The 13,108-nt window shown below is 38.5% G+C and overlaps 1 protein-coding gene across 3 annotated transcripts in view; it reads right to left on the bottom strand.

Annotated features, from left to right (window-relative positions):
• POLR3B (RNA polymerase III subunit B) overlaps nt 1-13,108 on the bottom strand; it is a 102,417-nt gene that overhangs the window by 58,700 nt on the left and 30,609 nt on the right. For all 3 annotated transcript variants that reach the window (XM_007096459.3, XM_042993086.1, XM_042993087.1), the window contains exons 12-13: nt 10,476-10,610; nt 1,358-1,519 (exon numbers count right to left, since the gene is read on the bottom strand). In XM_007096459.3, the coding sequence (XP_007096521.1) occupies nt 1,358-1,519; nt 10,476-10,610 (297 nt within the window). The remainder of the gene's footprint in view (nt 1-1,357; nt 1,520-10,475; nt 10,611-13,108) is intronic.

The following is a 13,108-nucleotide window of genomic DNA, read 5'->3' as shown; positions in this document are numbered from 1 at the left end:
TGAATGAGGGTAAACTAGCAAATGGACTGATGCCCAGAGAGTAGGTGTGAGGAAGGTAAATAAATATTCCACACAGAGCTAAAATAAGGCAGCAGCTGCTGGCAAACGGGAAGTAGATGGGAAGTGAAGCCAAGGTGTCCAACAAGAGGGTTTGTTCTAGTCTTCTGCGTGAGTATTACAAGAAGGGAGAGGAGAGAAACAGACAAGGAGACTAAAAATTGCTCTTCTGAGAAAACGTATTTGTTGCAAATATTCTACTTACAGTAACACAGAATTTAGGAAGAGAACACAAGTTTTTCTGGCTGCCTACAGACTGGGGTACACCTACAACAAGGCCTTTTCAAATAAGCAGGCTATCTCTGGGAGGTAGAGCCGTGTCCCTAAGGGGTAAAAGAACTACTCCATAAAGCTATCAGGACCTGAAAATCATGGGTCAGAAAGCGAGGAAAAGTAATTCTAACTGATGTGCGTTCAAGTGCTCTTTGGAGGCTTCTCTTCAAATGTCCAGGGAGCTACTTTCACACAAGTTTGGGCCACAAGAGTTTAATGTGCCTAAATAGGCACAAAGGCCCAGTTCGTGTCAAGTTAGAGGTAGCTGTCACGGCAAGGACAGTTCACACAGACCCGCCTGCTAGTTTCTAAAGACAAGAACTGAAGCAAGTCTGCCACTAATTCTGTCATTGTTAAGGGAATCGACGTGTTCTAGCACATTATCCTTTTGTCGGGGCAAACTCCCATCTATAAAACTAATTTTATGTCTGGCATACAAAACACAACTAGACTTCATCAGATAGACCTATAGTTGTTATGCTTTAAGAAAGGGAGCAAAAACCTATCTGATAACCCTTTATGAACAGCCAGGGTCCCTGAATACACAGCAGCTGCCGAGGCCTGAATTCATCACTCACATGAGGAACAGCTGATTAGCCCTAGGAGGAACATAAACCTACAATGAAATGAAACATTTTGTATTGTTTTGGACAAAAACTGTCATTAATAAACCTACTTGCAATATATCAGTTTTATTACAGAAAACAAGGGGAAGAAGTATCCTTTAAAAGAAGGGCTATTCTCAGTTAAACTAAAAGATTTTTCCTCTATGTAAGAGTCTATTTTCTTACGGCCTTATAGAACATAGACTATAATTTGGCAATAAAGTTACACAGTAACAAGATTCCTAGTGATAACATTTAAACTATGGACTGTCTTTCAAGGTCAAAAATGTGTGATTTGTAAACATCCTCCAAATAGAAATGTTATTTTTTCACCTACACTCCCAAAGTACTTTCAGTTTCCATTCCACTGAACAGAGGTATAAATAAGTTACAAAAACCTCAACAAATGCGTGGAGACTTACGGTGGAAATGGCATTCACCATGCCATTGGTGATCTGGTCCTGACGCATGTGTTTCACAACATCAAACTGGGCAGCTCTTTGCTTAGGAATCACCTGGTCTGCAATCTTCTTCATTTCAGAATTAAATTTTTTGAACAAATCTTCAAAAAGAAGTGATAAAAGCTAAAAAGAAAAAAAAAGTATACAGTGAACTTTCAAAATGCATTACTAGTCTGTATGATAAACTTTAGGCCCTTATTAAACTGTTTTTAAAAAAGAGAGAAACTGCTGAACAATGAAAAAATATTTTAAAATTCAACTGGATAAATATGTACTTTTCTATGCGCTTATCACTATGCTAGGCACTGGGAGTAAAGCAAAAATGATGACAAAATTTCTGTACTCAAATATATTTCATTTAGACCAGTCACTTCCAGACTTTTAGATTTCACTGACCAGTGACCTAAGTTTCAGTTTTACAGATAAAGATAATTAAAACCCAAAAGGGGAGTGGCAGAGAAGAATTACCATTAAAAAGTCTCACAACACCAAAAAATGTGGTGCCTTTTGGACCTCTCCTATATCCCTGGTAAAAATGTAAATTGCTACAACTACTTGGAGGACAGTTTGCCATTCATTAGTCTTCCCTAAGCCCCCTCAGTTCCTCCCCAGGTACACCCCCACAGCAGTGCTTCTCAAACTTCTGCATGCATGGTAATCACGCTCAGGGATTGTTAAAACACAAATTGCTGGCCCCACCCCTACAGTTTCTAATTCAATAGGTCCAAGAATTTGCATTTCTAACAAGTTCCCAGGAGATGCCGGAGCTGCTGGTGGGGGAAGGGCACCTTGAGAACCACAGCCCTACAAAAATGTGCATCAGTACAGGAGATATTCACAGCATTATTTGTATGAGCTATAAACTTGAAGTCAAACAAGTAATAATTTAGTTGGACAAATTGCAGCATACTCGAAATAATGGAACACTATAGAGCAATGAAAATGAACAAAAAATAACCACAAAGTCATGGCTGGATCCTAAAAGCATAGTACTGAGTGAAAGAAGCCATATATATATACATACATATACATACACATATACATATACATATACGTATATGTATATAATATATATATATATATATTCATACTATATATATATATACATACTATATATATGTATATATATATATATATACATATATATAGTATGATTCCATTACATAAAGTTCAAAACCAGCAAAAATTGAACTAGAATTTGATGGCCAAACTCTACAGAAAAGCAAGGATGTGAATACCATAAAAATGAGGCTAAGGGTCTTACCTTGGAGGGGGAGGATTTCAATCAAATAGGGATATGTTGGGGGTGGGGACCTTCTAAAGTGTTGAAATTTTATTTTTCAATCTGAGTGTTATTTACAAAGCTATTTGTTTTACAACAATTTATTAAGCTGAAATTTATGTTTTATGCATTTTTCTGTCTGTAATGTTTCTCAATAAAAAGGTTATAAAATAAAAAACACCCATGTACTGACATCATCTCATTTTCAAAAACACATTTTAACATCAAAAAATGGCAGAGCAAATAATCTCAAGAGAAAAACACAAAAAAGTAAATACAATTTGTTTGACAAAACTCACATCATCCATCTTTACTCATTCCTCTCCAGACCAGTGAAAACTGGACCACAGACTCACACCAATCATCAGACCAATGGTCTGGGCATAAGTCTACATAAGCAGAGAAGGATGTAAAGGCAATAGAGACCAAAGTAAAGTCCGAAACGACACAGTTCAGCCAATGCTAGAAAAAAAAGAAAAGTGTTTAATCCCTTATGTAAGATTATTGGAAAACAGGATTAATGAATGATTTCATGAAAGAGATGAATAGCAGAGGTGGAAGGAAAGCTAGGATTTGGAGGGAGTAGAGAGCTTAAGAAAGTTTGCAAATTCCACATCCAGTAGGATGCAGAAAGTCACACGACAACATCCTTTCCACTCTAATAACAAAAACAGATAAATCAACTACAAAGTCATACATTTCTGGGGTTCAACAGAGAGGTAAGGCTGCAAGGCACCCAGGTGAGCTGAATACAAAGGGTAACAGTCTCTCCCAAGGGAGATGGGACACATGACAGAGATGAAGTCTGCCACAGAAGAAGAAATCAGTCAAAATTTTAAGGACTTCTTACAAGCCAAATGTGGGCTACCATGGAAGCTTAGATGCCTTCTGAGCCTCAGACCTACAAGAGGATCCATATCCCCAAGTTCTTTGCTGTGGAGTGCTCATGGAAGACTGAAGTAAAGCAAAAGACCTGAGAAAGATTCCTTCACTGGAACAAGCAATAAAACCTGATTTCCCTGGACTTTCTCTCACATGAAGCAAAATCTTTAAGTCACTGGAGAAGTCAGGAAACCAATAGTTCCGGGCAAAGGTGACCTGCACTGAGAGAAGGACAGAAGCAAAAGTCATCTGTCCCTAACAGTGGAGAGGAAAGCCCCCCTGCTCCCATCCTAAGTCTTACATCTAGTAACAAGCAACAGCATTCTACCGCTGGAGGGAGGCCAGCAAACCCTCTGGTCACCAATTCCAGGAAAAGGTACAAGGCCAGAGGAAAGAGGAGGAGAAGCCAAACCATCTTTCCCTGGGAGAGGAGCAGGAAACATGCCTGGGTCAAGGATTCTGCACTCGTACATGGCAGGGGCCAGATACCACTGGGAAGGGCAGGAAACTGAAAGCTTTGCTTTATAAAATTGGGGAAGAGGACAGAATACCCATTCTTACCACTCTTACTCAACACTGTATTGGCAGTACCATTCAGTACACTAGGGCAAGAAAAAAAATATGTAAGTGTTGGAAAGGAAAACTGTTATTACCTGCAGATACCATGTATGTCCATATAAAAAAAAATCCCAAAGAGTCTTAAAAAAAAAAAAAAACCTACTAGAACCAATGAGTTTAGCAAGCTTGTAAGATATAAGGTTAGTATACAAAAAGCTGAGAGACATTAAGAGAATCTCAATAGCAGAGATATACTATGTTCATGGATTAGAAGACTCAGTATTTAGATGTCAATTCTCCCCCAAATCTATAAATTCAAATGCAATCTCAATCAAAAACTAGCAGGCTTTTTATTATTTTTTTTAACGGAGACAGTAATTCTAACATTTAAATTAAAATGTTAAAATTCCTAAGTTTATGATGATAGAAAGAAAAAAAAAAACAACCCTTCATCTGTGGAGGTAACTAGAGAGCTAAATTAATACTCTGTAAACTGGCTAAAAAAAAAAATCCAGCAAGCATTTATTCTGCCTTTTCCATATAAATTATGTCTCGGAAACCAAAGAGATGATACTGAAAAGTATTCTTTATTGAAAAATTCTAGCTAAAATAAGCAGAAAGAGTAAAGTATCACTATTTTCCATGCCCTAATTAAACAATGGATAATGGAATAATCATCATCAGCTGTTAAATAAAACCATCAGGAGAAAAGTTGATGGGGAACTTCACAGATGAATCAGGGTCCCAAATACTGGATATTTCCCTGGAATTTCTCTCTCTCACATGAGAGAAAGATCCCAATGATCAATTCTCATGGCACCATGGGATCAAATTCCCAGTGATCAATTCCCATGGCACCAAATATAGATACAACTAGTCATATTCTTCCTGATAGGATATAACAGCAAACTGTACAATGGCATTCTAGCCAAAAAAATAAAAATAAAAAAGAACTTGAATTTGATCTAGTCTCTCAATTTAATTCCTGGTTTAAAAGAAATTTAAAGGAGAGAAATAGAGAGGAATATATAGTTGAAAGTCACCAGGAGGAAACCACCAGCAAAACCTAGAATTACAAAAAATAAATAAATAAATTCTCAATCAATAAGGAAAATGCAAACAACCCAAAAAGCATTTCAAAGAGGGAAAAACAGGAATGGTCAATAAGCATATGTAAAAGAGGCTCAACCTCATTAGTAATAAAGGAAATGCAAATTAATACCACAAAAATTTTAAAGTTTGATACTAAGGCATAGAAAGGAGATGATCAGGAACTCATAAATGGTATAATGTACAAATACTTGGGAAACTAGTTTGACATTCTCCAGTTAAACTGAAGATTGAACTTGACTCTAGGATTTGGCAATCTTATTTGTAGAAACTCTTGCATATGGGCACCTGAAAAAATAAATATGAATGTTAATATTTTTTAAAAAGGGAAATCATACAAAGGTCTTGACTGGTAGAATGGATAAAGTGTTATTTATCATCTATATCATATCATATTCCACATATACAATGGAATATAATACAAAACTGGAAGTACAGTGACACCCAACAATACAGATCTTAAGAACAATGCTGAATGAAGAATATGTTCCAGAAAAAGGTACATGGTATGAATCTATTTTTATAAAACTCAAAAATAAGCAAAACTTATACTTTAATAATATATATTACATTTTTTAAATTAAAAATTCAGAGGATATAAAAAAAAAGTGCAAAAATTCAGGACAAGGGGAAGAGAGAAACAGAGTAAGGAAGAAATACACCGGTTAACGGAATGGTATTAACGGTTGATTATTAAGAATTATTAAGTCAGAGAGTGGCTCTGAGGGCGTTGATTTTATTTGTACCTTTCAAAACTTTATGTAACATTTTTATTTTCATGTTAAAAATTACATAATAAATATTAAATGATATTAAGCCATGGTAACTATCTGAAATAGTATAACCACAGAAACCAAGTCAATGGGATGTAATAGGAAGTCATAAGAACAGACAAGAACAGTTCTGTTTCCAGAATTGGTAGGGAAGCTCCTACCAGATGGGCTCATCTGCTAATAGTTATAAACTCCAGACAAAATATCAAAACTATCTGAGGCCACTGAAGAGCGTCTAAAAGCAGGCAGAAACTGGAGGAAAGCCAACATGTCTCAAAAGTGAATGGCACTGGGTGCATTTCCCGTTGTTAAGGCTTTTCAATTAAGGGGAGGCCACATTGGCAAGAAGGGTCAAAGCTACGTTGAGAAGCTAATACTCAGAGAGAGACCCAAAGTCTTACTGGATTGAAGATCCAGAGGAAAAAGATCTGTGCTACCACAATAGCTGGAAAGGGGAAAATCACAGAACCACAGGGAGGAAACCCCAATTATGTATGTAAACTTACAAATCTCTGGGTGACCCCTGAACTACACATTGAGAAGTGTGGCCCAAATCTTCCCACTGCCCCAAATCTGGGTGGAGGTTGTAACCGATTTTTCCCAATCGAGTAGAAATAAACGAAGCTGAAGACTAGGTCATTGAGGCTGTACTGGTTGTGTCTTGTTCACAGGAAACATTCGTCTGGAGCCCTGAGCCACTCCATTGCCACAACACTGGAAAGGTCAGGCCCTGCCAAGACCAGCCTTCCACCCTTCCCACACCCTACAGCAGAGTACCACCAACTGACCTCCATCAACACCATGTAAAACAAAAGAATCACACAGCCAAATCCTGCCTGAATTCCTGACTCACAAAACTGTGAGGTATAATGAAATGGTTGTTAATTTAAGCCACAGTTTTAGGATAGCATGCAACACAGCAACAGATAACCAGAATACCATCTATAAAAAGTTCCCGAAACTAAACTGGTGGCTCACTACAAATAAACAGCAGGTACGCTTCTTCACGTTGAAATCAAATATAATAGATACTACAAACACTTAAGTGCCTCTGTACAATTAATTGCGTTAGTTTCTTTTTCTCCCTTTTGTAGGCATTTTTTTTTTTTCCTTTACAGAGAAAGAAAAAAGCTTGATGTCTTTGTAATCTAAGTCACCTAAAAAAACATTAAAGTAATATCATGGGGGCATCATATATACACTATACTGAAGTGGGAATTCTGAACTCAGCGAAACCATGTAAGCTCAAGATTATCCAAGTTCCATACTGACTATATTCTTGAATGTTTATAACCCATAGGTAGCTTCTGGACTCATAACGAAGAAGATATTCAAAGCAAATGAGTTTTCTCCTCGAGCTACTAACTGCTGAAGAATTTCCAAAGTGGAATGTGATTTTATGCTTTTCCCCCTTAAGTTAGGACATGTCCTTCCACTTTTCTACTAAAATCAACTTTGCAGAGAGGAAAGCCAGGACCTTGGACTTGAATGTACCATGTCAGAAGTGTTATAAAAAGAAAACTTCCTCCTCTGAGAGCTTAATCCTTTCTTCAACTCAGACCCAGCAGCTTCACTCATGGAAAGAATATGGGAATGGAAGCAGGTGCAGAGGGGTGAGCAGGATGAAGAGGCCCATTGCAGCAACTTCCTGTGGAAACTGGCAAAAGGAACTTGAATAAGCCTCCTGAACAGAAGCAAATGCCCTTAACCTAAACCACAAAGGCTCAGCTCTATTTTAATTAGTCCTTTACACTTAGACTTTTGTGTCTCAAATTATGACAAAGTTTCTTGGATCCCAGCTGAATTCGCCATAGCCCCCCGATTCAAACACAAGGAAACGCCTCTCGTCCTAAACAAGTAAAACATTAAGAGCACACTCCACAGAACTACTGCCTCATTAAATTTCTCCCCCTCTAGATTTTTGGTTTAAGAGAAATTACGTTCTCCAGTTCACAGGGCAGTAGGAAACTACAAGGCCAAGTCACACAATAAGCCACATTATTTAGGTCAAGAGTAAAATGATTAAAAGAGATGAAACGCTGGTGATAATATTCAACACCTTTCATTGCTAGTATTAGGCCTTCCAGCCAGCTTGCGACAGGAACACTAAAGAGCAAATTATATTTAAGGAAAAAATGCTGACAGCTCATCAATTGATTTTCAATGAAAATGCTAAAAAAAATTAATAAAGAAGTTAAGCTGCTGAAATACAGTTTCACCAATTAGCTTAATGTCAGAGAATTCTAATTAGGCGTCTTGAGATTGCTATTTAGTGTTAAGCCTTCAGAGTGCCAAATTCTCCTTTTCACACAAACTGGTTGCAAAATTAAAGACATTAGGCAGCCTTAATTACATTATCAGAACAGCTGGGATTAGGCAATCTCTGAAGTCAAGACGGCATTCTTTTGTCACAGGGTGGAAATCCCTGGCTTTCCAGGGTGCCGGATTTTTGGTGCCGTTCCATATCTCACCCATACAAAGCAAGCTGCATTAGAAACAAAAAATTTGCAGACAAAGAATAGAGTAATGCTCAGCAAATAATGAACACATTACCGAAAAAGAAAAGGTAGGTGAAAAGATTAAGCCTGAAATCGGTAGGTTTTGCTAACACCTCTACTGGCGGCTGGCCTGCCAGCCCTCTGGTGGCAGAGAGACGGAGGGAAAGCTCTGTGAACCCACTTGGGCAGTGGATCCAGCTCTGTTATCTAAAGCTGAAGCACATTTATACTCCCTCATCCCATGGGGTGTGAAATTAGCAGCTATTGTTTTTACACATTTTTGCCAACACAATGCCTTTTATGTCTTTACATTGTTTATAAAGCAATGTTTTCTTGCACACGGGAACTCTCTTTTTAATTCTAATTTTTTAAGCAACAGGATAGTCTCTCCTCTCCTGACTCCATTACTTATGCTTCTAAATAATCAACATTTTTTTAATGAACTCATTTAACAGCATGATTTTTGCCAATTAAATAGCTAAAAATTGGGACTGATGGTGGTGGGGATACCCATGATACCCTGAACAGAGGTCAATCTGAAGGTGGCGGAAAACCCACCTGCTAGCATCAACCATTAACCACACAGAACTTCCCCAGTAGTCCAGACACTAACCTTCTTCCAAAACCTAAAACTGCTATCACTTTTTAATCCTACTTTTAAAGTTTTAGTTGTAGTATCTGTTATCCTAGCCACCAACATCTGTCACATGCAATACTGTCACAGCCTCTTAACTGGCTCATTCCTGGCCTGTTCGTTTCCATATCAGCGCTTTCTAAAATAAAAATCAGATCATGTCACTTCCGTGATTATAATTCTCCAGTGGTTTCCCACTACAAGGAAAACGAAATCCAAAACCCCTTCCATGGCCCACAGACTAGTTCTCCAATGTCCTCTGCACCCTCCCTGCCCACCCCCCCCAGCCCCACTGCCTCATGTACTCCAGCTGCCCTGATCCTCCTCCAGCCCCCTGGTGCTGGAACTGTGCAGGGCTGTGCACATGTGCAAAGGGCTATTGCTGGAATGCAGTTCCCAAGGTTGCCTGAGACTGGTTTCTTCTCATTCAATTCTCAGAGGCATGTCTGAGGGCTCAGCTTAAAATACAGCACTTTTTTCAGAGATCTTTCCCAATCATGCTGACTAAAGTAACATGCCTTTCCTCCACCAACACCCCAACTCTCTAACATTAGCCTACTTGGAGGTTTTCTTTAAACACATATGACTGTTTAATATCATCTCATTTCTTTGCTGTTTACTTGTTCACTGTCTCCCCTACCAAAATGCACTCTTGAGAGCAGATGCCTCAGAGAGTGTCACTCACCAATGCATCTCTGGTGCCTAGCACTTTACAGGGGGATTAGAAAGATGAATATAAAGTATTCTTGTACCCAATGAGCTTACTGTCTAGGGCAGGGGGAAGAAGCTTGCAGGTAAAGAATTATGTAGACTTTAGCATATAAATAAAGACCTGAACAAAGTGTCTTTGGCATTTGGAAGACAGAGCAACTAACTTCTGGGGTTCACAGAAGGTTTCAAAGAGGGTGACTCCAAGAATGAAGAATGGATAGCAGCTCCTCAGTTGGGGGAGGGTAAAGGGACACGGGAGAGGGGCAACTTAGGCAGAAGGCAGAACTCAAAGGTGTGGAAGGATGAAAGAGCATCATGGAGTGTTTGGGAAGACGCAAGTGGCCTGCCTTGGCATGAGACAGGGCTAGAAAGGTACAGTGGGGCAAGATCATCAGGGACCCCGCTAGAGTCTACACTTTGTGCTACAGAGCAAACTTTTACGAATCCCCCAGAGGAGAGGCGGGGAAAGAGAGAGCAGGTAGAGAAATAAGCCCTTATACCTCACCTTGGCCAGAGAGGCTCCGTTTTATTTAATACTGGGATTCTGAATAAGCATTAATGCTTTGAAAAACCTTGAACCCCACACCTACACCTGAAGCTCAGGCCCGCTGACATAAAGTAATTAAATCACCTGTCCTGCCAACTCCAATCGCTTGTTACCATAATAGTCTCTGTCGTCCACTTTGTTATCTCCTTGGGCCAGAATCACTCTTCGCACCATCACTGCAGTGTAGATACATTTTGCTCGGAAATTGAATTCTTTAACCTGTAATTTAGGAGTTAGAGAAAATTTCTGAGACAATGCACATTAGCCACTATCAACTCCTTCCTTCCTTCCTTCCCCGTACATTTCATGCCATTCCCTCAAAGAGGTGGAGCCCACCACCCTCCCTGGGCTGGCCCATGGACTCGCAGTTACCACTTCCTTTCCCTGGGTCCTGAGGCACTGAGGCAGTCCAAGAGACTGTCTCTGTCTCTGCTGGAGACAGAGAGGCTGCCTGGAAAAGCAGTGGGGAGCCAGAGACACTCACTGTAGCTGTCCTGACTTTTAAATGGTCATCCAGAATTTAAAATTCTATTGAGACCTAGTTTTGATATTAAGAATTTTCTAATTCTTTGAATTAGTCAAAACACATACAAATGGCAGAATCAGAGATCTGTATATTATTTAGCCAACAAGGTGTTTTAAAATAAGAAAATCCAATCTGAATGTATTTCGGTGATCACTGTCCACTTCCACAGATCCCTTGACTTTCCTTTATGATCAGTTCCTGAAGGGAGAGTATGTAACCCTAGAATTAGATCTTTCGTGAATACACATGAACAATACACTCATTATAAGCCAGACTACAGTATTTGGTTAGTAAGAATGTCTAATAAATAATTCTATCTCTTAGAAAGGGTAACGTTATAGTAAATGGAGAGGAATGATTACTCCCTCATGGCCCACATCCCTCATGGCCAATCTCTGTTTAATGGTAAATTAATAAAAAGTAAATACAACTGGCCTTTAAACAACATAGGCATGTGGGGCATCGACTCCTTGCACAGTTGAAAATCCATGTACAAATTTTACCTCCCCCAAAACTTAACTACTAATAGCCTACTGTTTACCAGAAGCCTTATTGATACCATCAACAGTCAACACATATTTTGATTGTTACATACTGTATTCTTACAATAAAATAAGAGGGGAAAAAAATGTGACTAAGAAAATCTTAAGGAAGAGAAAATATATTTATGGTACTGCACTGTACTTAGTGAAAGAAAAAAACAACACATATAAGGGGATCCATGCAGTTTATTTTTAATTTTTTTTAAATATATGAAATTTATTATCAAATTGGTTTCCACACAACACCCAGTGCTCATCCCAAAAGATGTGCTCTTCAATACCCATCACCCACCCTTCCCTCCCTCCCACCCCCCATCAGCCCTCAGTTTGTTCTCATTTTTTAAGAGTCTCTTATGCTTTGGCTCTCTCCCACTCTAACCTTTTTTTTTGTTTTTTTCCTTCCCTTCCCCTCTCCCATGGGTTCCTGTTAAGTTTCTCAGGATCCACATAAGAGTAAAAACATATGGTATCTGTCTTTCTCTGTAGACCCATACAGTTTAAACCCGTCTTATTCAAGGGTCAACTGCATTAAGCACAGGTTCCAGGGTCAAAAGATGGATTCTAGCTCTCTGTCTACTAACCAGCTGGGTGGCAAGACAAACCATCCAGCTTGTCTGGACTGGAGAATCTGTACTGTAAGTAAAGGTGGCTGGACAATGTGAACTCTAAAATTCATGGTCTATGGGGCACCTGGCTGGCTCAATCAGTTAAGTGTCCAACTCTTGATTTCAGCTTGGGTCATGATCTCACGGTTCGTGAGTTTGAGCCCCATATCACTATTAGCGCAAAGGCCTACTTGCATGCTCTCTCTCAAGATAAATAAACTTAAAACCAAATCAAATTAAATTAAATTCAAGGTCTAGGAGATAAACCATCTAGTATTTTAAAAAAGTATCTATGATGGTAGCACAACGGTGAGAATGTACTTAATGCCACAGAACTGTATACTTAAAGATGGTAAATTTTGATATGTATTTTACAATAAAAAGAATAAATAAGCAAGGCCCTATAAGCTTGCTTCATTTGAAAACATCTAATACCATTAGGGCTCCTGGGTGGCTCAGTTGGTCAAGCGTCCAACTTCAGCTCAGGTTATGATTTCATGGGTCGTAAGTTCAAGCCCCACGTCAGGCTCTGTGCTGACAGCTCAGAGCCTGGAGCCTGCTTCGGATTCTGTGTCTCCTCCTCTGTTTGCCCCTTCCCCGTTCACATTCTGTCTCTCTCTCAAAAATAAATAAAAACATATATATATATATATATTATATATTGTATATATATAATATATATATGTATATGTATATATATAATATATATATATCATATATATACATACACACACATATGTATGTATATATATATGTATGAAATATATGTGAAAATTAAAAAAAAAAAAACATCTAACACCATCTCTGCCCTTCAAAACCATGAAATCTAGTAGCAGCACTAATATAGGTATGAATATAAAAAACTGTAATTTTAGATCAAAAGAACCACAAGAGAGTAAACAGGATGATAATGATGGAATACAACTAACATTCCCAAAGTACAAATAAACCATTGATAATGGGAGATTATTTCCATGGGGGCAGTCCAGTCCTTTTCAGAGTCTCTCTTTTCTTACAGAACCAGATTTTAACTAATGTAAACTT

Source organism: Panthera tigris, chromosome B4 (assembly GCF_018350195.1).
Source record: "Panthera tigris isolate Pti1 chromosome B4, P.tigris_Pti1_mat1.1, whole genome shotgun sequence".
Lineage (NCBI taxonomy): Eukaryota > Metazoa > Chordata > Mammalia > Carnivora > Felidae > Panthera > Panthera tigris.
Note: the sequence above shows the minus strand (reverse complement) of the source record. Positions and strands in the feature narration are given on the sequence as shown.